Source organism: Falco naumanni, chromosome 8 (assembly GCF_017639655.2).
Source record: "Falco naumanni isolate bFalNau1 chromosome 8, bFalNau1.pat, whole genome shotgun sequence".
NCBI lineage: Eukaryota > Metazoa > Chordata > Aves > Falconiformes > Falconidae > Falco > Falco naumanni.
The window spans coordinates 58666947-58693187 of record NC_054061.1 but is presented as its reverse complement, the minus strand read 5'-3'; the positions used below and the strand labels follow the sequence as shown (position 1 = coordinate 58693187).

The 26241-nt window shown below is 44.3% G+C and overlaps 1 protein-coding gene across 15 annotated transcripts in view; it reads left to right on the top strand.

The window, feature by feature from the left end:
• Window positions 1-26241, top strand: part of HDAC4 (histone deacetylase 4) — a 266734-nt gene that overhangs the window by 228188 nt on the left and 12305 nt on the right. For all 15 annotated transcript variants that reach the window (XM_040604243.1, XM_040604241.1, XM_040604242.1 and 12 more), the window contains 7 exons: window positions 7200-7307; window positions 7864-7919; window positions 8965-9052; window positions 10356-10475; window positions 12687-12784; window positions 21425-21543; window positions 23245-23378. In XM_040604243.1, coding sequence (XP_040460177.1) covers window positions 7200-7307; window positions 7864-7919; window positions 8965-9052; window positions 10356-10475; window positions 12687-12784; window positions 21425-21543; window positions 23245-23378 — 723 coding nt within the window. The remainder of the gene's footprint in view (window positions 1-7199; window positions 7308-7863; window positions 7920-8964; window positions 9053-10355; window positions 10476-12686; window positions 12785-21424; window positions 21544-23244; window positions 23379-26241) is intronic.

Below are 26241 nucleotides of genomic sequence, written 5' to 3'. Positions count from 1 at the left end.
TTATGCATAATTGTAGCTCGTGAGGTTGAATTTAGAGGTCTGGATTCTGTTATGGAAATGAAACAAAATTGTTTTCTTCCTGAGTCTTTGCAAAATCGCTGCTTTGAAAATTATCCCGTAAAAAAAAAAAAAAAAAAAAAAAAGAATAATCGGCGTTTATTCATACCGCCACTGCTGAGCACTCGTAGAGATATTTTATTTTGTATTGTAAATATGCTGCAGTCTCCTAATTCATGGCAAATTTTTGGCTAGAGTTGAAAAGGTTTGGATTTACTCTGCCCTGCAGTCAGGCATGCCATTCAAAGCAAAAATTATCATTTGCAAATGAAGTCTGAATGGTAACAAGTAGAGACAGTGCCTGAGCCTAGCGTGGTCCCAGAAGTCTTGCATTAAATCCTAAATCAAGGCAGGAAACGCCACAGCGTGGGTATTATCAATACGCTTGTAATAAAGATAGCGTTTGCAGGCAACTTGCTGGTCAGTTCTCTCCACAGACCATTAGATATTAAATAAAACGTTTGCTGGCTTTCATACAGTGTGTTAGCAATCCTAACAGATAATTTTCATGTTTTCAAGGAAAAGCTTTTTAAAACCAGTAATTTACTAGTAACAACTACATGATAGTCAGATGTATTTATTTATTTTTTTAAATGGCTTTCTGTTGTTGTGCTTGGTTATCCTTCCCCAGTTACCTCGGGGTACAGTGCTGACTGCGTATTTCTGCTGCCTTCTTGGCTGGTGCAGGAAAACATGGTCTCTACTGGTTTTGGGGTGCGTTTCTAATTAATACCTACAGCCCAGCTGTACATTTGTAGGGGAAATGAGGCTATGGTACAGAACAATTGGCTATAGCTTATTAAGTCCTTTGCACTTGTACGTGCTCTGGAGGGGTTGAGGCATAGACCATCTCCTTTGGGGTAGGAGAGACATACGGTCATCTCACAAGGTCCTTTCAACCTAATTTTCTACTGTCTTTCAAAGTGTGAGGTTTGTCAAGAAAGCTGGCTTAGCAGTGTGGTAATGTTTATTGAAGAAATAGAGGGAAAACTGCAGCCTTTGTTAGCGTGCCAGTTCTGTGAGACAAGTTGCTCTTGATTTAATTTGCTACGGGAAACTGTTGGAAGAAGCCCTATAGTGGGATCTTAGCTGGGGCCACAGAGCACGCCTTGCAGTAGCAGATGAAAACCAAATTATTTTCGGCACCGAAGAGGATGACAAGACATTTTCGAGATGCATGTCATCATTTTTTTTTCCCAAGGAAATCAGAAAAAAATACTTTAAAAAAATCAGAGCCTGGGGTAAACCACCAGTTATAAAGAATTTTAGTGTGAGGTGTAATGTAAATCTGAGAAATTTCAGCATGTGAATACTGCTGGGAGATTGAGTGCTTGTTATGGTATAAAGAAATTATTTCAAATTGTTCTAGCAAGAGAGCTTAAGGGGTGTTTTTCTGCTGATGCTTCGCAGGCCACTGTCAAGCGGCAAGGTGGCCATACAGCTTTTTGGAGCGATGAAGTTTTATTTAGACTCTCCCTTGTTCAAGATTGCCAGGTTAGCAGAACATTACTTATCGCTGAGCAGTAATCAGTCTCTGGTTTACCTTTTTCTTGCAAGTTGAGAAGGTTGTAGAGAGGCAGCCCTGGTGCTGTAAGAAGTTTGTGTGGGCACCAGTCACTTCGTACTGGTGAATATTTCCTGATGGTGGAGGAACATGAGGTACACATGGTGATCAGAGCACCTGTAGGACATCATCTCAACTACCAGTGGTTTGTAGCCCAGATTTGGAGGAGAAGGAATTTATTTCAGCACAGGTTTCATTTTCTCTGTCACATAATAAGTGCAGTTTAGAGGATGCTTCGTGGATTTTTGCATTCAGCTCACCATGACGCTGGATGGTGTTCCAGCCAGCTGACTGCTTCATAAGGACAATTTTCCCTGGAAAGCTTGATACTGGTCTGCCAAATGCTTTTCAAGGAGTAAATATGATGCAAGAAAGAAAAAAAGAAAAGAAAAAAACCCACCAACTTTTCAAAAATTAGGAGAATAAGGTGGGACTGGTTCTATCTTGGATTTATTACCAGTCAGAAGATTAGAAATAGTGGTCAGAGTTAGTCCCCCAGAGGCACTGAAAAGTTGCAAAGCAGGGGATGGTTCATAAGCAAGTGTCCTTTGCTGACGGTATTAAATTTAGAGTCATCAAAGCAAAAGTTGCCTGCAAAGCAGTACAGATGGTGACATGATAACAAGAAACTAAACAGTAATGCAGCACATGAAATTCAGTGTTGGATGCTAAATAATGCCGGTGGGCAGGAGAGGGACTGGCCTGGAGCAGGTAAAAGCTGAATGATTGCTGTTGCTTACAATTCAGGAGCTGAGGGTGACACACGAAATTATGGGCTGGAAAGCTTGAATCAGAGTTATTTCTCTGTAAATAATTAAACGCAGTTCTCTTCCATCAGGGATGTGATGTAGCTTAAAAGAATAGATGGATCTGAAAGGCAATGTAGGGAGGCAAAGCCCCTGAAGAGCTGTTAAGCGCCGGGATGAAGGATGATGTCAGGCACTTGGGCAACTGTGAGTTGTTCTTACCAGCCAGCGAGACAAAGGGAGTTAGAGTGAAGAAGCAGGAAGAAGTTTTGAGCAAATCACTTCATCAACTAACACCTTTCGATCGCTCTCTTAACGACTGAGTCACAGTGATTTGCAATCAATGAGAAAAAGCGTAAATTTTTTCCCCGGTGCTTGGAAACTCTTGTCATTTTTTTTTTTTTTTTTCCTAATTTGCTTTATACAAAGAAGCCTTCACATCACCATAGCTGCCGCTAACAAACCTCTCCCATCTGCAATCATCTGACTGTGGCAGGAAAAGAAGAAAGCACAGAAGCACTTATATCAACAGATGTGAGCTCTGATTTAAGCAACAGTAATTTATTCCTGCTGATCTTCAGCAGCATCTGCAAGTGCCATAAAGAGTATTTTTACTTAGGATGTTACCTTCACTTCTCTGCAGCACATTATTTTCTTAATGTATGACTTCTATGCACCGGAGGGTTACCTCATCCAGGATAATTAGAAGATTTTGGAGAAAGGAGTTCAAGCTTTGAAAATCTGCAAAATTGTTCCAGCATACTTGCATCCAAATTCTTCAAAACACTCAAAGACTCGATCTGAGGATCGCTAGTAACTTTGTGTTCTTTTGTGTGTATTATTTTCTTTTGCTGTGCTCGTTCTAAAAACGTCTGAAGATCTCTGTCTTTAAAAAGTGTTTTTTAATGGTTTTTATCTTTTCCTGAATACGTTACACTATTTTTGGTTGTAAGGTCTTGATTAGAGTGTATAAAAGTCCTTACCTGTACAGGCAAAGTACATTATTGCAAAGCAGAGACAACGAAAAGGACTTCCATGGAATGGAAATGAGAAAATACTAATTAGCAAGTCTTAGAAGAGCAAAATGCGAGCATGGTTATTTAATCAGTGCTTTAGAGTAGCAGGAGATACGGTTAGGTAAGACCAGCTGGCTGGCAGCACAGACAGTGTGTGCTGCTGTCACCTAAGCGTGATGATGAGCAGTGATGAGGGGAAAGTGGAACTCCTTCGCTCCCCTTTGCTTTGCAGGGTCTGGAGCTGCGGTACAGCTTGCCTCAGCCTGTCCCTGTGCTTTATTTCTTATCTGTGTAGTTATTCAGCTAAAGAAAAGATCAGAATAATGAAACTTTTTGTACAACACTCGTTTCGTTTGGAAAGACCTGCACATTAGTAGAGTATACTAACACATTAGTAGAGTGCGAGCAGGAACCTCACTGTGTATATCGATAAAGATTTCAAGTTTACAAGGAAAGACAACTGTTTTGGGTTTGACACTGAAACATCTTAGACATTCCTCATAAAAGACAGCCTGCATCAACCTGTTGACCCTTCCGTTTCTGCATTCCCTCATCATTTTCTAATAACAGTACATGCTGCGATGGTTAAGAGCCTGCGGCAGGTCTTAGGCACTGAATTCCCCTCCCCACCTCTAAAGGAGCCCTCTCCTACGGGCTCACCTAACAGAAACAGCAGCTTCTTTATTGGAATGAGCAAGGCATTAATATTATTCTCAAGAAAGAAGAGACAGGCATTAACATTATTCTCAAGAGCTGAGCAGGACAACCGCTCTTCATCCAACAGCGGCAGATGTGGAAGACTCAGTATCTCTGACGCAGTTGTATCCTTCAGCTCGGGAGAAAAAAAGAGAAATACACACTGATGGATCAACAAAAGGCAAGAAATATGCTTCCTCTCTCCATAAAGTCCTTCCAGATGGTAAGGCTTGATGTGCTGTCCCAGCAACAACTCCTGTGATGGCAGCTACATCAAAGAGCTCAGAGGCAGGGAAAGCCAAATAGCGTCTCCCCTGTAATGAACTTCAGAATTCAGGAATGATGGCGGGGTCAACAGCAGCCCATGCACCAAACAGCAGCAGCTTCAGAGCTGGGGAGCAGTCCAGCTCAGGGCCACATTAATAACATTTTCCACCATGGCAGAGCCTACGCCCCTCTGCTGCAGAGCACTGATGGCTTCAGTGGGACTGTTCAAACACTTAGAGTTACAGATGATGAAGTGCTGCCTTGGAGTAGGGCCCAGTGGTCTCCAGACATCCGTTCTGGGGAAGGTGCCTGGGTGTTAAATCCTTATCTTGGAGATGTTTGCACATGGGATGGAGCAGTGGAGAGCTTGCGGGCGGCAGCAAACATCTCTGGACCCCGGTCCTCCTCCTGCTGGGGAGCTGAGTGTGGGGGCATGAAATTAGCTTCAAAATCACAGGTGGAATGCCTTTTTCAAAGTACTTAACTTCTTTCTGCAGAAATAACAACTCTTTAAAAGCATTCTGTCTTGCCCTCCTCATTCTTCTTGAAACGCTGCCAACACAAGCCTGGTTTCTGCAGGCATCAAAGGGCCTGAACGTGGCGGTACTTGGCTCAGGCACCAGTGATTTCTGCGTGCTTTATGGAGAGGGCTGGCACGATCAGACATCGGAGGGGGTCCGAGGGTCTGTGGATCCCTTAGGTAAAGCCGTGCTTAGGATACGTGAATTCTGGGGGTTTGTATTTCCATTCCTCCAGTGCCTCATGGTGAATGAAGGTGGCCCTCTGTAATTCTGTATCCGTGGAAGGGGCCTGGTACTTGCTGCGGCCAGGCAGAGAGGGAAGCTTTTAGCTGCTGGTGTCCTGCGGCATTTTTTTTTCAAGACCAACAAAGATAGGTTAGACACGCTCAGCCCAGACTGCACTTGAGCAGCGAGGCCGAGGGCACTGAGGTGGTCAGCACTCGGCAAAAGGCAAATAGATGTTTTGTGTTGTATAAACCATGAGTGTCTCCCACTCACAGATGCTGGTGGGAGAGGATCTGGGGATGAAGACTGCTGGATCCCCTGAGGGAATGTAGCAGTGCCATCCTGACTGCAAAGCAGCGTGACCATCCCATAATGTTTTTACAGAACTGCCGATGAGAGCCCAAAGACAGACCCCCACAGAAACTTAACGTGCTGGTCAGTGGGGAGAAGCAGCATCTTGGCCATCTTCCTGCCTTGCTAGGGGCTTTTGGAGGGATGTGGTCAGATCAGTCCCTTCTCCTGCATGTGTGCAGTACTGACCCAGGACTCCTGGAGCTGTGCATAACTCAGACCCCATCGTGCTTCTGTTCCCATGTTACTGCTCAAATTTATGGGGGCCTGGGGGAGCCCTTGTACCCCAAATAGTCACTGTAAGGCTTTACCACCGGTGCAGTGGCTTTCTGCAGAGTCTGAAACGGTGCACAGCATTACCGCATGGATGTGGCTTTTTGGTATTCTCCAAATGCTTCTTGGTTTACTGTAACTTCAAAAGCATCCTCGGGACAGATGCTGCCAGAAGCTGTCCCTGATAATGGACCTGGCACCATCTCCACTGGCCTTACCGCAGCCATGAAGGAGGTGGATCAATCTCCTGTGGGGTCACTTGCATCTCCCCGCAGCTCAGTGAGCAGGCTGGGTGCCAGACAAAGCAAGTAGCTCTTTCTTTCCTTCTTCTTTGCCATTGTTTCTATAAATAGGCTCAGCAAAGTAATATGTGAAAAATAGCTGATCCTTCACACTGCGAAACGTTACATTTATCCTATGCTGTTCCCAGGCAGCTGAGCTGGCCTTGACATGGGACAGTCCCAGCAATCTGGCTTTTGCAAAGGCTGTGACTGGCAAGAAGCAAACAAGCTTTGCTTTCATCACTGCACGCAGGACGGCCGGGGGTGCAGCGGAGGAGATCCAGAGCTTCAGGCTGGAAGCAGCCCCTCGGGAGCTGTCCTTCCCCCTCTGCTCTCTGCAGAGTCACAGCTGAGTGGCAGTAAAAAAAAGGAACAGGCATTTCATCACATGTCTGCAAACTAATCTTGTCTTCGTACAGTTGTTGGGATGAGTGTGGTAAATGCCAGCGCTTCTCACTTTTTGTTTAAATTAGGACGTGACCTCATATAATAACAACGTGGGGATGTTTGCAGAGTGCCTTGCCTTGCCTTTGGCCTATTTGCACATTTTCAGGGAGAAAATATAGAGGATGGTGGTCCTGTCAAATATTGAGCATTGAAATAAATGCCTGTAGTCAGCAGCTAGATGTTGAAGGTCTGCTGTTAGCCTTGATGAGACAGAGTTGATCTTATGGCTCCCCGGGGAAGCTGCTGTCCACGTAACCTTACCCTGCTAGTCCTGGGCAGGCATCTTTTAAATGTCCATTGTTAGAAATCCTTCTTTATTGTGTTTTATTTTATAGAATCGTTGAATAATTTTGTAAACCTTTTTTGTTTCATCTGGGATCAGTTTCCTCCAGCAATTAAAAGATATACTGATACTGTGATGTTGGTAGGAGACACATGCAAATTTGCAGTGCTGGAGATGCTGAATTTGCTCCTCTGTTAAGGCACTGACCCTTTAGCATTGCAGAGCTGTTGCAAACAGTGATCTCGAGCATCATTTGGTTGGATGGACACTCGGTAGTGGTGATGTTACAGTCATGGTAGGGTCCCAGCCCCAGTACTGCCAAGATCAGTTCTGCAATGTAATGCTTTTAAACTTAATGCAGTTAATGCATTTATATATTCAATACATATGAGTAACTTTCTTTGTAAAACATAAGTCTGTTTGCTGGCTGTCCGTGTTGCTCCTAAATGTGGTTGCTGTGTGTCTCCATTAGGTCGACAGTGACACAATTTGGAACGAAGTTCACTCGTCTGGTGCCGCTCGCCTGGCTGTGGGCTGTGTCATTGAGCTCGTTTTCAAAGTAGCCACAGGAGAACTGAAGGTTGGTATGAAAATAACACTTGGCTTTGATAGAGGCTCTGTACAGGACTCTGCTCAGGGCTGTGTTATGCAGGAGGTCCAGTTAGCTTCATTTTAATGGCACCATCTGGCTTTAGTCATAAAAATCTTTGAGGATATCAGCAAGTGAACAACAGACTCCTGGTGAATGTTCTTACGCACCGATTAAAAGGAAGAAAGAAACCAGAGCAGCAAATGAAATCACTATTCCAGTGTTATCTGAGGGTCTTGCTGTTGCCTTCAGCTGGGCCAGCCCGTTTGCTGTTTCAGTAACTTCATAAGGATTTTTTTTTTCCCCCCTCTGTGGAAGGAAATGCAGTACCAACCAGTTCCCATGAAATTCATGTGGACTTTTTTTCCCCACTCCAAAATGAGGGAGAGCATCATCCACTGCTATGGTCTTGCGAGAAAACCATCGAGAACAACTACATAGTTCCAAAGCAGAATTAATGCTTCTGGCTGCAAACTCTACATCCGTCTTTGTGTGATAATCCTTCCCTTCTGTCTCACTTTTTCCTTTTCTTATTTTTTCTGTCTAGAATGGATTTGCTGTTGTTCGGCCTCCGGGTCACCACGCAGAAGAGAGCACACCCATGTAAGTATGCGTATGTGCTTTATTAACTTGCATCAGTGTTCATCTGTTGTGTGATCGGCAGCTGGACATCAGAGAGGTAGTTTGTTAGGTTATCATTGCAGAATTCCTTGCTTATTGATGTGCTGGACAGTGTTATATTCAGCGCTCCCACTAATTCTGTGGAAGAGGGCAAGCTTCTGCTCAGTTGTGTCGGGGTGGGTATTTTTTTAGCAAGAACCAATGTTACAGTCATGCTTTGAAAAAGCACTGATGCTTTTATTTGCTTTACTCTTGTGAATTGTTTTAAATTAAATGCTGATGGCTCTTCCAATGTGAGGAAAGCAAGGGTACGCAACTAATAGTAGTAACAGCAAACATAACTGTGTCTTGGGGTGACAACACTGAATTAGGAGTGTCTCAGAGTGGGAAGGCTTCACAAAGCAAAAGCTGAAGTTGGGCATCTTGCATGGGTTTAATATAGCAGGGGTTTTGCCATCAGACTGTTTTCAGATCAGGGCCCTGTGCATAAATTGTGTTGCCTTTGTGTATCTGGCTTAACGTGTGCTGAAGTTTTGTGTCTTGGGTCCTTCGGCACTCTTTGGCGGGAGATGAGTGCTTGCTGTTGAATTCCCCTTGACCCAGCGTTTTGAGGCCTCTCTGGGCATGTCCACTCCCTCCCCACCAATGCACCATAGTGCTCTGACCCCAGGTCCTTTCCCTTCCTTTCCTTCTTGCCACATCCTCTCCCCATCCGCTCTTGTCCCCTTCCCTCGCGTGCAGCGCTGGAGGTCCCCTGGGCAGCTGGCACCGAGCAGCATCTCATTGCAGCAGGCATGGGCAAGTGTGAAATGTTCCCCATTTCCAGAGAGATCGCAGGACACCTGCTGCTGTGTGGCTGTTTTGTGTCTCTGAGCACACGTGCAATTCCAGGGAGAAAAGAAAAGTGAGAGCAGAAGAAATTTTTTCCTACTGTGTTATATCTAGGTAACAGATGCATTGGGACCAAGGAAACCTATAATTAACACCTCTCCTTTTCCTCTTGTCTCCCCCTTCTCATCACCTCCAGGGGTTTCTGCTATTTCAACTCCGTGGCAATTGCAGCCAAGCTGCTCCAGCAAAGGCTGAACGTTAGCAAAATCCTTATAGTGGACTGGGTGAGTAATTGCCAGTTCTTACCCCTCAGGAGAGCAGGTAGACATTTTTCTGTTGTGGTTGGTTTGTTTGTTGTTTTTTTTTCTTGCAAAGGTAATCCTGACTTTGTAAGTTGGTGAAAAAAATTGTTGCCTGCGGTCTGCAAGCCAAAATTTGGTTTTTAAAGTTTGAGGTTTTTCGTTGAACTGTTTTAATAAAAGAAAGAATTTTCACAGTGCCCATAGTTTTCAGAGTGAAGTTGTAATTAAAAGTAGTTGCTTTCTAAAACAAGCCCATCATGCAGTCTCAGGGATGGGTAACTGCAGACCGTGGTGGGCTTTTATTTTTTTCTGAAAGTTGGAACATTAACTGGTCCATCCCACCTTTCCTGTTGAGATCTGAGGACAGGTTACATGGCTTGACCATTGGTCTGGATGGTCTCGGTGTCCTGCTTCTGGGCCAGCACAGCCTCTGTGCGAGTAGGCAGGCAGTCAAAAGTGATCTCTAAATTGGAACAAGACAGTGGAATTCTCTTCAGACAGCGTAGCGGAGTTGAGAAAGAGCTTGTTTGGGATTTTGCTGTGGTGATGTATAGATTTTAAAATGTGGCTGATAGTTGTATTAGTTGGGGTTTTTTTAATAGATTTAGAAATTTCTTTATGTGGCTGAGAAGGCATTTGAGTTGCTGGGTGGCAGCCGGGAGTTTTGATTAATTGCCACAGGTCTCCCATGGACTAGACCTGCAAGTTAAAATTGATGTATTTGTCTTTTTGACCTACCAGATGGACATCCTCTTCCTGACTTCCCACCAACTGTCTTTCATGTCACAAAGGGGCATTTTTAATACCCGTCCTGTTGCAGACTGCGTTTCTTCACCAAGCAGCAATGCAATAGGAGATCTGGGTCATGGGTTTATGTTGTTTAACCTTACTGGGTCCAGTACAGCTTTGCTGGACACTTGTATCAGTGGTCACCCTGCAAACTGATTAAAGATGCAAATCTGGGGTAACTAATATAGTCTCTCTGTCCTGCAAGATAGGGTATGAATCCAGTTCTCTCCATCCCAGTAAATTAATCCTGTCCTCAGTTTTGATATACACTTGGGACTGTGTTTACCCCCATTTATCCTGTGTGTTAAACAAGGAGTCTAATCTGAAGCCAGTGCAAAACAGGTTTGATTTGCGATAAACTACTTCAGCCACATCAGAGAAGTGCGGAAAATGAAGCACAACAGCAAAGAAAACCCCTCTGAATCCCAAGTTGATGGCTTTCATCTGCATTTTTACCAAGGTGCTAACCTCCCTCATGTAATCTCTGTCCCCAAAGGATGTTCACCACGGGAATGGTACTCAGCAAGCTTTCTACAATGATCCTAATGTTCTTTATATTTCACTACATCGCTATGATGATGGGAACTTCTTTCCAGGCAGCGGTGCTCCTGACGAGGTAAGGGTGCTACCACTGACACAGCATCTGTCTGTGTCTGATAGAACCTACTCGGGGCTGGGATTCAGGTGCCCCCCAAAATCTCAGGGACCCTCTGCCAAGCAAGGCTTGGAGAGAAGCTCCGGCCACCGCTCCCACGCTCGTGCTTGTTAGTGCCCCTTTGGGAACACATCGCTCGGGTTTGTGCGTTCCGTGCCTTCTCGTCCAAGTCCTAACAGCCATGGGCATTGTGTCCTGCCCTGCGAGCTGGAAAGCACGCGCCTTGGCTAATGAGGAGAGAATGAGTCAATGCAATTAGGCTCTCCAACCCTTACAGGACAACCTGTTCCAGAGGGACCCTTTGCCAGCTGTCCCAGCACTCTGTGTACTTTTCAGGATTACAGGCATAAGTTGTTTCTTAGATGCAGGAGGAACAGGCTGTCTGTGGCTGTGCCACCAGCACTCAGGTTTCCTGCCATGGCCTTGGAACCTGTCCATCTCCCCGTCTCCTGGCCCTGCTGAGGCGTCGCTCGCTGCCACTGCTGCGTTCACATTGCACAGCTCCAATGTGGGATTTAAGCACTGGTCACTGATGCTGCTGGACCAGATCCACCGGTTCCTGGTGGCGTTCTTGCAGCCTGCAGCAGAAGGGCTCAGCCGTTGAAGCTGGGAGACCTTTCTCCCTGAACTCTGGATGGATGCTCCTACATCCATTGCATCCTTCCTTTCCCACTAGGCTAGCAGGAAATAATTGTCCTTCCAGAGTGATTTATCAAAGGGAAATTATATGGAATACTTAGTTTTGTGTATTCCAGGGCACTTCAGATTACACCTGAAAATCCTAGAGTTCTTACCCTGTCAATTTTACATTCTCCGATTCAGCAAACATTAATGTTTTCATTTCAATTTTTAAAGAAACTCAAATGTGCCATGGTACTGCTTCAGTACCCTGTTTGTGTACTACCGTTGCAGTGAATGTACAGCAGCCCCTTGCATCAGGCTTAATTTCTGCTTCAGGATATGCAAAGGCCTCAGACCTACTTTTTTGCTGACCTTTTAATAACCTAGTAATCTGGTTTACAAAATATCTAGTGTTGTAAGGAAACACTAGGCTATACCATCCGCTCTGTATTTAACCATTTACAGTAATTTTGAGATGAGTCATTCCAGAGTGAATAAAGCAAAGAGTACAAAATAAATACAATTAAAGCCACAGATGGTTAAATACCACAGGGGGTTCATCCATCCACGGTGGGTTTTTTTGCCAGCAGTATTAGCACTGATTCAAGGAATAATGTGCAACAGGAGCCCTGCAGCTTTATTTATCCTGAATTATCTGACTTGTATATTCTCTAAGACATAAATTTTCAATTTAATATTTTTTCTATTCATATGCAGAGACCTTAAAAAAAAAAAAAAAAAACCTGCAAAATCCAAACTGCATGCTCAGAACCCTGTGGGGAGCTGCTGGTGGTCGGTGTCAGCAGCTACTGCCCAGCCCCCTTGCTGTCCCTAGGGACCCACAGCCTGAGCTCATGGCCACCGTGCTCAGGCACCTGCGAGGTCCCTGCTTGAGGAAGGGACTGAACGCAGGCTCTGGGGTTTCAATATGGATGGGGAAAACATGGCCCTGCTTCTTGGAAAACAAATTATTAGAAACTTCTGGTTTATTTTTCAGTTTTCCCCTTTCTCAGGTATTTGCAGTCAGTGCAGATGGGAAGGTCTGCAGTAGATGCAAGGGTGGGCAGGTACTTGCATTTACCACCCACGTGTCCCTCAAGCAGTGAAAATCTCTGTGCATCATGTTTTTCCCCAGCAGAGGGGGAGCTCGCTCTGATTAAAACTGTGGGGGTTTTCCCCCAGTTGCAACTGTAATGAAATATAAAATATGCTTCTGAATGAAGCTGAAAGCATATTAAGGAAAAGTATTGCATGTAACACAGTCTCCTGCAGAAGAAGAGGATCCAGTTGATAAGGAGACGGTTTTTTGGGTGAGCAGCAGTCAAGTACCGCTGGTCCGCAGCTCCCATAAAGATCAGAGCATGGAGGAGCTTTATTTTCACTCTTGTTTTGGGGACCAGGTTGCTTTAGAGGGAAAAACTAACCTCACTACCATTGAGCTCTTGAATCAAAATCCATATTCAGCTGGAGGAATATTAAGACAGCAGTGGTGTCTTGCCGCAGGTAGCTGTTGCCATGTGTGTAATTAAGAGCATCATCTCCCTTTTTCAGGTTGGCACAGGAGCAGGAGTTGGTTTCAATGTTAACATGGCCTTTACTGGTGGCCTTGATCCACCGATGGGAGATACAGAATACTTAACTGCTTTCAGGTAATATTGACGTTTCCTCTTACAAATATTTTTCACTTAAATTGGGTTTCTTTTTCCTCGTGCAGTCCTCCTTAATCTTGAGTTTCTCTTGATAAGTTTAGAAATATGAGATTTACATCTAGTTGTGATTACTTTTTGACTACCATAATAAAAAGAAAGCTGGATCAAGTAAATAGGATATTTCTGGCCATAAAGGCATGCCTGTGACATTAAGGGATTGACATGCTTGCTGCTCAGCACTGATCGATGCATGAATGTAAAATGTCAACGGATACGAATAATCTTTTCTGGTTTTGGCTAAAAATCTTTTTACCTCTTTGGGGTGAGTATTTCTGTGGGTAAACCCACCTGGGTGGGGAGAGGAACCCAGGAAAACTTTTTAACTAGTCATCACGAGCTGGAACTTGGGAGTGCAGCTGCCCCAAGGCTTTAGACATCATTACTGTGCTGCAGGCGACGGTACCCCACTTCTGGGCGAGTTGGCCATGCAGTCTCTGCCCTGTAAGAATTCTGCTCACAGCTTACTCCCAATTGTACCTAGCAAAGGGACATGGGCTTGTTTTGATAAGCTTTCAATGTTACTATTATTCACCCAAGATATTGAATGTGCCTGTTCCAACCAACTGGAAATTGCAACGACCGAACTGTTGGGTTTGTGCTTTTCTTACTGGGTTCTGGTTTCTCCTCAGAAGCAGCATGTTGTGTGTTATGAATAAAAATACAACCATCTCTTAAATAAGGGTTACTCATCACTCACTGTCAGAGTGTGAATGAAGGTAAGCAAAGCTGTGGAGTTGAATTAATGTGTTGCTGGGATATCCTCCTTGATTAGCAGTAATAGTGTAAAGCCAGTAAAACCACCGTGTTGGGTCGTACAAGCGTACTCAGGTATGCTCCAAAAATCTGGCATCATTTGGAATGATGCCAAATGGAACAGGGGATGAAGCCACTTGGTCGTGTCCTGCTGGTCTTACTGTCGTGCTCGCAGAAGCACGTGATACCTGAGGATCACAGGGAGCTATCTGCAGGGAATTGTTTGAGCTGATCCTTACTTACCCCCTCATATCAGCATCGTCAAAAGAGATGCATGAAACAAAACACACGTTAGCTGATCTGTGGTCATGCGCACCCAGGTTGTGATCTCTCTGAGCAGTGTTGCTACAGGGGCATAGCAAGAGTATGGGTGGGACATCCCCTTGCTGCTCTGAGCAGCTGAAATACCCCAGCAGGGTGATTGTACGTCAGTGGTGTTTTGGGGTCTGGCTGCAAGCCTGGAGTGATGCGTTTGCCTTCCAGAGCTGCAGAGAACACGGAAAGGAAGGTATTAAAATTAACTGTGGAAGCAACACAATAACAAGGTGAAACCAAGGCAGATCTCTGGGTAGAGAACTTGAAAGTAATGCAGTAGTGAAGAGAGGCCAGTGTGAGACCTCACTTTCCTTTCTGATACTCTTTCCAGGAGAACAAATATAATTCTCTGACCTGCTCGATATATAGGCTTTATTTTTCTTAGAGACTGTCCTGTTCCCTCCCCTGCCTCCCCCATGCCAGGGATCCATCCTTTCTCTCCAGCTGGCATCTTTTTTAACAATTATGGATTGAAGTGGCTTTCTGTCCTCAAACCAGATTTAGTGCGCTTCTGGCAACCAACCCGCATAAATTCAGGGAGACACACACTTGCCAAAAACCAGGATGCGAATTTCTGGCGACACGCAGATGGAATATCACCTTCATGGAAGAGCATTAAATCTGGGAGCGTTATTTTCTGGTCTTCCCTGTGCGCGTATTTGTATTCGGTTATACTGAGCAAAAAGAGCTTTTCCTCTTCAGCCTGCCATTAAAAAGCCTTCAAAGAATGTATACAATTTAAAATAACATCGAGTCAAATAACTGTCATTTGTCTCGCTGTTTTATTCCTGTTACAGGAAAGCAGCACTTCCCTCCAAAGGGGAAGGTCTGTTTATCCCAGCAGTCAACAAGACTGATCTCTTCATTATAAAGAGAACCTGTAGCTCATGATAGAGTGATATACTTGCTATTAAATATTAATTGAGTTACAAGGCTCCTGGAAAATTGCTCAGTCTGCACAGTAAGGCCTTTGCCAACCATTCCTTAATAGGCACTGGTGTCTTTTTGTCCGGAGATTGCCGCTATTTGGGGAACATACTTTGGAGCTAGTCACAAGCCCTTATTTCAGCAGGGTTTTGGGAAGCCGAGGGATGGTGTGACTCGTCCTCCTAGGTAGCACCTCCCGTAGTCTGCCCCATGTGCACACCTTCAGTCAGTAAGTTAAATTGGAAGTTTTTTTTTAATCTTATGCCAAGTTTGGTCATGATAATACATTATCAAGTGACCTTTTTAAATCTTAACCAGCTTCTTTGAAAAACATTTTTTCCCCCTGAATCTTTCTATTGATTTTAATGTAAAATAATGCTTTGAAGTTTGCAATTTATAGTCCCCTGAGAGTTAGAAAGTGAAGGGAATGGGTCATATATCGTTTTTTTTTAATTCTTTTCTTGCGTTAGCCCCTTGAGACAATGCATGCCTTCAAGGCAGCACCTTGTTATTCCACCCCATCGAATGCCACGTTGCATTTGCTGGGGATCAAACCTAAGATGAAGAAAAGATAAGAAAATTGGCCATAATGAACTCCAGAAGCAGCAGGCATTTTCACCATGAACTTGGAAACTCACAGTGGAGAACTGAGCTTTAATTCAAACCAGTCCAAATGCCAAACTGTGAGGCTTTGAAGTCTGTAGAGGAATCAGTGGAAATCCTTTGAGCTAGGCAAAGATACTGATATACTTTTTCTTCTTTTTTTTTTAAGCCTTAACTCTTCCCTTGCTTGTCTGCTTTTAGGGTAGAAAGCCCTATTTCTACATAAAACAAGTGGAGGAAAAATAAGCAACACGCTTTGCTTTTTTGGTTTGTTTGTTCTGTTTCAGCATGAGCTGGTGTATGGATTTGATAAAAGCATGCGCTCTAATGAAATAATAACAGATAATTGTCATCCTAAGTTAGACTTCTGATGAGTGAATAAATAAATCCCAATGAAACCTATCATCCCCACGCTGAAAACCTGTTTCAGTGTCCTTTTACTCTTTCCGAAGGAAGGAGAGTAACTCGCATCGATTATTTTTCTACTGAGAATTTCTTCTACGAATATTGGCTTTCCCTTGCTTGCAGCACGGCACTGGGTCGGACGGGATAGCCGGACTTGTTAATGTTTGTTAATACCGCCAAGCCATTTCACAAGTGAGAACAAGAGTTAAAAATGCGAAGCAGAGAGCAGCCTTGCCGTGCACTTTGTCGCTTATTGTCTTCATAACCGAGGGTTGAAATCACCGGCTGCCCCGTCTCGAGGTTGGGGTGATATCATGATCGCTGTGTTGGGGGGGGGGCACAGGGTGGAGTCACCCCAGTCACTAATAAGATGTGCAGAAGGGATCTGGGGAGTTGCTGCGAGCTTGGCGCTCCTCCACCCCATCGTAGCGGCAGCTTTGCCGGCCCGAGACAGCATGACATTATAATTTAGCTGACCGTTCGCTGGGCGAAGGTCCCGCGGCTGAACTCACCGCCAAAGTATGTGGGCAATACAGATTTCACAGATTAGGCAGAAGTGTATTAAACTCTAATGTGAAAAATGCAGGGCATATAATTTTAAAAGTCCTTAACTCATCAAAATGTTATTGGTATTCATCGCTGTTATTCCGTAGTTATAGAAACAAACAGTTGTAAAATTCAGGTTGTGTTTTTTTTGTTTTTTTTTTTTTTTTACCGGGGTCTGTTGTTCCCTAACTTGTTATACAAGCAGAAATCATGTTTGCTTCTATAAATCCTCATGACATTTTCAAAAGCAGAGTGTGCAAACCCGGTAAGAGACCTCCAGAAAAAATGCAAAGACTGCGGCTATTTCCTTATTACGTGAGAACAGCAATTACTTAGTGAAATTTGTATTATCCACAGGAGTTTTCCTCTGAATTTACTCTAAGAAAGTTTTCCTGATGATTCCAACAGTTGTGTTGTCTCATACAATTTTTTTCCCCTACGCTGAGGTCTCCTTCACCATTCTAATTCCATATACAGCTTGTTTCCATGTTAGTTTTATTTTTATTTAAAACACCTAAACCAGAAGCAAAAGCCAGGACTGTATTTGAAAGGTCCCTCCTCCTGCCTTTCTCAGAAAGCGTTAAATGAGTTCGGGAGCCAACGTTGGGGGGATTTTGTTTTTTTCCTTCGATCCATAAACCGTTGCAGGAGTGAGTAAGAGGGAAGGTGCGGGGGGGAAGATATTTTGCCTGGAACGGTTGTTTCTGTATTTTAGATTTCATGCTCTCCCAACGCTGATTTCATCCTCAAACTCCTAATCCCTTTTGACATAGTAAATGACCGTGGAGATGGCTGCTTGGAGAAACAAAGACCGGAGTCTTCAGGCGGCTGATTAGCATTAGGAGCAGCAGATAACATTTTGGGATTCTTTTATATATGTAATATATATTTTTATATATATATATATCTCTTTATATGTGTGTATATATATATCACCAACAGTGGGGAAAGAGTCTCTGGAAAAAGTGCTCAGCCTTCTAAGTTTCAGCAATTTGCTTGCTGCAACTGAGCATTTAAAAAAAAAAAATCCTCTGTAGGATTGTTTAATCTGCCTGTCATTTATTAGGCGTTTAATTGGTGAATTGGCTAGTAAGACTAAAAATTTTTGAGTCTTCTGGAAAATAGATATAAATTTGTTTGGGGGTTGTTTTTTTTTCTTTCCACAAGTGATTGCAGAATACGATGGGTAATTTTTACTGTTTGCAGCCATCAGTTTTAACTAATGCATAGCTTTTCAGCTTAGCTGTAACCAGAGTCAAATGAAAGGTTTTAATTTATTTTAAGCAAGCAAAACAGCCCACTAAAATTTAGGAAATTTAAAGGTAAGCCCTGTGTTTTAAAAGATTCAGCACAGCTTTATTGAATATTCACTGTTAGAAACACTTTTCATTCCTCAGTGAATTAACTCAACTAATGGCTAAGGTGGCTGTAAAAAGACCCAGTTCCAGACAAAACTGCTCTTCTCCTTGATAGTAATTTGAATTTCTGGCTTTTTTTATAGTATCATCACCAGGACAAAGCCATAGTATTGTTTGCAGTTTAATTGTTGTTTGCTTTTGAGAACTTACCTTTATTGTGATGGATCTGAGCGAAGGGGCTGTTTTCATCTGTGCACAAAGGAAAATTAAAGACTAAAAAACTGGCTTAGATGTGCCTGAAACGCTGCTCATAGAGAAAATCTCAGAAGTACATCGTTTCAAAATGGTTCATTTGCCTGGGTCTTAAATTTTCACATACGAGTGTTTTGCATTGCGTTTGTGAGTTGTTTTTGTGGTGTGTTTTTGTTTGTTTTTTTTTAATTAAAAAGGAAAAATGAGGGAGTGCTGAGAGGCAGGAAGACTTTGGCCATCCTGGGTCAAGTTTTATGTCCAAAGATATAGCTATTCTTGGAGAGCATCAAATAGAGCTGGGACTGCAGCTTTGGAGTACTGGTGTAATACTGGAATTGGGAAAAATTCAGAAGCTATAGCAGCCCTTGAGAGTTTGGGTAGGAGTCCTGGGTAAAGGAAAGGGTTCAATCTGGATTTGAGTGCTGTCGTGTTCGGATGAGTTTGTGATAGTCAAGGTACCGAAAGAATCATTAGCTTAGTTATTCTGACACCCTGTCATCTTGCACTTCTCTGCTGGCTGCCCCTGAACACCCACGGCTCCCCGGCTGCCTCTGTCCAGGCTGGGCGTGCAACACCTATCCCCTGGGCATAGACTGTCTGTCTATCTTCCTGGCTCCTCTTGGAGGGAAACCAGGGGACCGGCAATGTTTCTTAAAACTCTGATAAGAAATGTACTGTGCATCCAGAGCACCACTAATAATTGCTCAGAGTTGAAGATACTTACTGGGATAACTGGCTGTGGCTGCAAGGTCACCCCATCCCGCCCCGGAGAGAATTCTGGACATCCTCAAAATTATTTCTTCTGTCGTCCAATACCAATCGATTTACTTTTAACCCGCAACCGCTGCTTTTTCTCCTGTAAAATTTCTACAGCCAGGCTTCACGGCTAGCTCTCGGTGCTGCCTGTGTTGGCTGTGCCACTAGAGGGTATATTTGAACCGCTGTCACCACGCAGGGACCTTCAGCTGGGCACCGCCAGCACCATCGTGCTGCTGGCCGGCTGCCCCCACTGTGGTCGTGCTGGGGCATCAGTGGGTGAGTTGTCCCGCAGCCAAGAAATCGTTTTGGGGCTGCGTGGGTTGCTCGGTGCTGACAGACCATGCCCGCAGCTTGGGGGTGCAGGTTTGGGCTTGCAACCAATTTATGGTGATCCCGCGCATCAACAGAGGTGCTAGCAGCTCCTGTGGTACCGTAACTTTGGGTGAAAGAAAGAAAAATCTGATGATTTTAGCAGGTTTTCCTTTGGTTAGAAATTAAAGAGCTCAGCAGTACTTCAAAGCTCAGGAAAAAAAAAACCCAAAACTCTGCCACGTGCACTTGCATCGAAACTGCTGCTTTAGTCCTTTGTGAAGGAGGTGGTTTCTACTTAAAAAGTCTGTGGGTTTCACTAAACAGATTTTTGTCGACTGTAAAGTCATCAGCAGAAACTGTGCTATTTTGTCTTCCTTATGTAATCATCTCCCTGAGGACAAAACGTATACGGCAATCATGTCGATTGAGGAAAAAATTAAAATTCCTCTTTCGGGGTTTATTAGAATTAGAAGAAAAAAGATCCTTTTTGCATAGGTTTCTGTGTCTGTGTGCAGAGACTGGCAGGAAGGAAGATTGCAGGAGGCTGTTAGGTTACTATGGCAATTAGTTGGCAGAAAATTAAAACTAGAAGGCTTTTGTTTTTTGGACTACATGGTGTCTGAGAGCCTTGACCAGACCTGCGATGTGCTGGGTGTCCCTGGCTGCCTGCTCGGTGATGGTTTGACCAGTACTGGAAGCAGCTCATTGCATGGTAGATGTTAATGCTCCGTTAAAAAATAAACTCTGCGGAATGCAAAATGGCATGAGCTCAGATCGGTGTTGGGGCTAATACAAGTTGCTGACACTAGCAGATGTCTTGTGGCTGTTTAACATCGTTGTAGCAAGAAATGCGACTTTTTATGGGTGTCTTGATAGCAATCTTGAGCAATCTCAGCACTAAACAGACCTTTCTGGGCTCTTTCTGTTTTTCGGAGCATCCCATGACGACTAGACTCAATAAAAGTGAAGTTCTCGTGTATGCAAAGCTATTTACAGGTTCGTGCTTTTGGTTTATGAATAACTGCAATTCATGTTTTAGAACATTAACCTTTAGCTTTTCCTAGGATGGGGAAGTGGGGAAATACTGTTGTCTTTGGTACCAGCAAGGGACGGCACTGGTCAGGTTGCCCAGGGATACTTTGAAGATTCGGTGGGTACATTTATAATGAAAAAGAACAAAGGAGCGTAACTTGGAAAATATTACTCTGTATAAAGAGCCTTGACATGGAGATTTACAGCCCTCTGTGCGCCTTGTTGCTTTTCTACCATTTCCTGCAGTTATCAGTGCCCAACAGAAAAAAGCAAAACAACTTCCAAGCCCCGTGCACGTGGGTACCCCAGCGTGAACTGGAGGCACGAGGTGTTCATCCAAGAGCGCGTGCAATGGGCTTTCTTAATGAGAAAAGACTGGGGATGTCTGGATTGTAATTATTAAGAAGCTCCGTTGCTGGGACTTATTTTCCTTGCTGTAATTTCAGTTCTGCCGTGTTTGTGCTGGAGCTGTTAGATGAAGAAGCAACTACTTGCTCTCTGCTCAACTTTCCAGTTTTGTTTACATGGCATCTTGATGTGGGAAATGGGATGTTTGCAACTTGTGTGGGTTTGAACAGAAATTGAGTAGATCGATGGGAAAAGGCCTGTTGCTGAGAAACCATAGACACAGACCTCTTGTTTAATTAAAAACCAGCCTAAACAGATAATAGTTTATGGATGCTAAGCAATTCAGTCCAATTTTAGTGAACATAATGTTAGAGGATGGGGAACCAGAGTTTGGAGAGGTGTATTTGGTGGGATATTTGCATATTAAAGCTTTTTGCCCCATGTGACATCCTCAGCCTTTCATTATGGTAAATGAAAAGTGCAACAAGGTAAAAAAATTAATAGCTTTGCAGATGCTGCAAAGGCTAAAGAAGGCATTTCAAAGGAGTGCCACAAACCAAAGCTGCCATCGGAGAGGTTTCCCAGGTGATTTTGCAGCCTGTGCCAGATGCCCCCGTATTTTCTGCTTATGTCCTCATGCCCTGTACGTATAGCGAGATATGATCTCAAGTGGGAAATGCTGCATATGACAAGTTATTTCCCTAGTCAAAACGTGCGGCTGTTGATGGAGGAAATAATATACCTCACTGAAAAAACTAACATGAGATAAACTTCAGAACTGTACCGTGTGGCGTTACAAGGCGTTCTGTCTGCCAGGCTCTCACCTTGTTAGAAAATAGGAGATGGGCTTCACTACCATGGAGTAATAGTACCAGCTTTTATAACGGGCTTGCTCAAGATGGTTTAAGTGTTCCTACATTTGTTCAAGAGCCAAAGTAACGTGTCTGCCATTGTTAAATTTTTGTTGCAGAACGGTAGTAATGCCCATTGCCAATGAATTTGCCCCAGATGTTGTGCTGGTGTCATCTGGTTTCGATGCGGTGGAAGGCCATCCCACACCCCTTGGAGGATATAATCTATCAGCAAAATGTAAGTTGTGGATTTACAAGAGCAGAGATCCAAAACTGGTGTGAATTGCTGCTGTCCTGGGGACTACAGTGCAGTATTTGCAGGTTTTAACGTTTTGGGGTCTATCTTCAGATCTTTCATTTCAATGGCAAACTTTTCAGCCTTTTTTGTTGAATATTCATGTGTTCTGTCACTGTACCATATTTATTTTGGTCGGGCTGAAGCCTTCATTTCCTTGAAGCGTTGCATATTTCACTTTTGAGTGCAAATAAATTAGATATTTGTAGTCACATCTCTGCAGAAGACAGCTGCTGAATTAGTGTTACACTTACTTTAATGCAAAATTGCAGAAAGAGGCAATGCCAGATGTAAGCAGTATACCTTGCTCTGAACGGTAGCAGAAGTCCATTTCTTCCGTCAGGATACCTTATGAAAAAATCGAGCCGAGTAGTTTTGTTTTCCACCTTTGAAGCAATTATACAGGCCCACAAAAAGCTCCTTTTTGCTTTGGATCCGTGATGTTTTGCATTGCCCAGGAGATGCACCGAAATTCCCTCCCTCCTGCCCTTAGTTATGCTGGGTTTATCTGGCACTGTTTCATTCAAGTCCATTGAGAAGACAGTTTCTCTTGCAAAGAGGTTTTATTATTATTTTTTAAGAGTTTCTTTCAGCCAGGAAACTTACTCTCTACGGTGAACTTCAGAACCTTGTAAGGTAGCTGAACCTATAAACTTTATAATAGAATAAAGTGAAATAGATTTACAAGAGACAAGTTATTTAAGATATCCAGAAACACTTTGTAATGAGAAGGTCTTGTTTACCTGCTTGTTGAGTTTCCCATGCTCTGCTGCTCTCACAAAACGGTTATGGGGTCAGCCATGAATCTTTTTATCTGACTGTTAATTTGCCAATTTGCAAAGGCATTCGCGGGGGTCACTGCAAAACAGAAAGCAGGGAGTGTGGACAGAGGGTAGAAATGCCCTAGATTTTCTTTTGTTTGGATTTTTTTTATTATTTATCTTTTTATTTGAGGGGGAAGGTTGCTTTGAGGACACGTTTTTTAAATCCTCTCAGCTTGGTTCTGTTTTGTTTAAAGGGTAGAAATGTATTGTGTGTCATATGATCAAAGTCCCGCGTGCCCCAGGAATTTTTATAGCATATTATATACGGGAAGAAATGTCTGTTAAGAACTAGATGTCAGATATCTCTGGGGCACTGCGATGCTGCTATCGCAACTGAAAGCACCGGCAGCAATTTTACAGATTTCCCCTTCTCTTCCTCCCTTCCCTGTGCCTCCCCCATGACTGCTCTGACTCGGCATCTTCCGAAGCAGGGCAAAAAGCTGCCTCCTTCCATCCCCTTTCCTTCCTTCTCATTAGATATTTGCTGCTGTATTTAATTCAGGGTGCTGAGGGGTGGTAGGGAGGATGGTGGTGCCTCTCACCTGGGATAAACTGCAGCGTAGTGCTCGTGGGGGAGATACGGATCCATCCTGCGGTGCACATGGCTTAGCCGGTCCAGCGGGGAAGCGTGGCTGGAATTCTGCAGCGAGTGTATTAAAATCCAACCTGGCTTATATTACACATTGAGTCCTTTCAGATCCCTTGTGGTTTTTTAATATGATGTAATTCCTTTCTATAATTCTTTGATCCTTCGCCAGGAGCCTGATTCCAGCCGCAACCTTTGCCCTTCTCCTGCATTTCCTCTTTTCCCTCCTTACAGGCTTCGGGTACCTGACGAAGCAGCTGATGGGCCTGGCTGGGGGTCGCGTCGTCCTGGCCCTTGAAGGAGGCCATGACCTGACTGCCATTTGCGATGCCTCGGAAGCGTGTGTTTCTGCTTTGCTGGGAAACGAGGTACGGAGACAGGCAAAACCAGGGGCCATGACCTCCACCCCCCTGGAATCTGGGCATCTGATCCTCCAAAACAGTCAATCCGCCAAGTTTTTGTCATTGTTTTGGGTCCTTTTGACATACGTTGATGTAAAGAGTGGATGCTTTATTTGTTTAAAAGCTACCTGTGTTTGGCAATCTATATTATAAGGATTGAAATAAGTAAGAATTGGATTTGGGGTTTATTCTTTACCCATATAATTTGTTTTGTGCTCTTCAGAAAATAACTGGTTAGTCTCATTTCTTTCTGAAGGCGTTGTCCAAGCCTTCCCCTCTCTTTGGCGAGCCCCTCTCTAGCACTACAGCCTGTGCCTGCCGTGCTGGGCAGCTTGCTTGACGTTGGTGTCAATTGTATTTTTTCCTCGATGTTACATTCTCTGTCTCCTGCACATTGCTGCGTTGGAAAAGCCTCAGCTGCATCACAGAAGTTGGCTGGAAAGGCCAGGGGGTGTGACTGCAAGATAAGAGCCAGACAGAGAAGTACACCCAGGAAATCTAGGGTTTGGATTCTAGGGAGGGGTATTTTCCTGCAGAGGAAACTCTAGATACTTTAGCTTTTCTACCTCGCACCCCCCACCCCGCCATACTTTTAATGTCAGTGGAATTAAGGAGGAAATGATGTTAATTCCCTGTGCCCCTCCTCCCTGATGCAGCCTGGCTATCAGCACCCGCTGCAGCCGGCACCAAATGAGCAGCTCACACCTACCTTTCTTCAAATGTGATTGATGATTAGAAGGTCTAGAGTGGTGGCTGTTGACATGTCTTTGGGCTTGGAGAGTTCAGGGTCATGTACTACAGAAACAGGGCAGCAATGAAATACAGAAATCGGCTATCTGCAGCGAAATCTCAGACTCGGGCTCTTTTGCATCTGCTGTGTCTGTACCTTTGCATATGCTTCTGTTCAAGAAGCGTATTTTCTGTATAATTTCTGGGCTTTTGAGTATGAATAACTGGTTAGTTTGGGTCAAGCCTCCCTCCTGGTTCATTCGTCACTTTTGGACACCTGTTCTCCACATAAGTCCAAATGGTTGTCTTGGATGGGCATGGTAGACTGCAAAAGTGCCCCGCATCCATTTTCCACCTGGCTGCTTGCTCAGCCTGCGGCTGCAGGCACAGTCCCCGCTTGGTATCTGCTGTGGGCGTTCTGGTATAGCAGGGGCTCTGGAGCTGTTCAAAGCAATCATTGAGGATTGATAGCCCGAATTAAAACAGCAGCGTAGGGTGATCCCTTAAGCTAAAAATCCCTGTAGCTAAGAATTTCAGCCTTGGGGAAGCAGCCACAGCGATTTGAAGTTGGAGGTGGCTGTGAAACCTCGGACAGCATTAACGGCTTGGGTAGTGTGTTTGAATTGGTTTAGGTTGTCGCTTTAATTAAGAGATTGCCCTCAGCACTTTGTGGAAACGAGCAAATCTCAAAAGGCCGTGGTAAGAGTAACAGGACAGGACGAGGCTGCAGAGATGACCTCTGAAGGCAGACCTGTCAGATGGTAGAAGGAGGAGGTTCCTTCTGAAGCTTTCACCTGCCTTGGAAAGCACAAACAGGCTCTCTCATCACCGCTCTTTGCGGAAGACACTCTTGGGGCAGGAGCTGAGGGAGGGCAGATAGTCAACACCTGAGGGTGCAGCACCACAGAGAGGAGCAGCCAAGCAGCGTTTCAGCTCTGGCTCTGGCTCCAGTGGGAGCTGACTTTGGGGGACGATGGTGACCCGCCCTGAGCAGACTTGCTCTGACTTTATGGTTGCAGTTCAGTGACCCATCAGACTTTCTCAGCTCTGGGAAGTTGGAACAGGGAGCTTGGATCTGTGTGGAGGCGCAGATCAGCTATGTTTGACCTCCAGTTGTAGGAGTGCTCTGTCCTGTAGTATCCATACTCCACGTGAAGGGCAACAGTGCCTGGGGAAACCTCACTAACCAGTCCAAGAGATAAAACAGCTGGGATTCATCAAAAGTATCTGCTTCAATCATCCAGCATCCCATCTTCAATCATCCAGCATCCCATCTCCAAGCATCCAGAGAGCATCTGCTCCTTGTGCTTGGCCGGGCAGTTCCGATAAGGCTCTCAGCACGGGTAACTGAGCCAACATGCCAGCCTGTGCTCAGCCCTTGGGACAGCCGAAAACACAGGTAGCCAGCTGCTACCTCAGCCTGGGAAGCAATGGAGTTTTTATTGTAGCACCCATCTCAAACTGACAGCTGATGGCACTGGTGTCACCACAGACAATTCCTCTAGCTCCATCCACCTTGGGGTGCAGCTGGCCCTGGTGGCAGGATGGGCTTTGAAGGGGAGACAGAGGAAATAACGTGTGAAGGATGTCATTCCTCTTGCTTAACGTGCCCCTACGATGCAGGCGGGTGACTGCAATGTGGTGTGAAAATCTGTGTGCAATAAATTAGCACTTGATCCAAGCCACAAACGTGTTTGGAAGTGCGAGGCCTTGGGGAGATCTCAGCACTCACGATAGCTTGGATGTTGTCAACTGCCTGAGTGGTTTCATTTAGCAGAATGAATATTGATCCTTAAAGGTAAAAAAAAAAAAAAAAAAAAAAAACACCAAACTTTTTTTTTTTTTTTAATCAGTGTATCAGGACAGTTATAAGGCACTTTTAAAATACTTAAAGATGGACCTGTTCTTGCTTTTCCTAGGTGGGCTATAAGGCTGCGCAGATATCATGGTAATGTTCCCTGACTTACCCGCACATCAAAAAGCAGGAAACACTAGTTTTATCAAGGTCTTTTATAAAATCTTTTTAATGCAAGGAAGTTGGAGGGAACTGCTGTTGCTTTGTCCCACAACCCTTTGATGAAGTTTGATATACAGTGTGTTA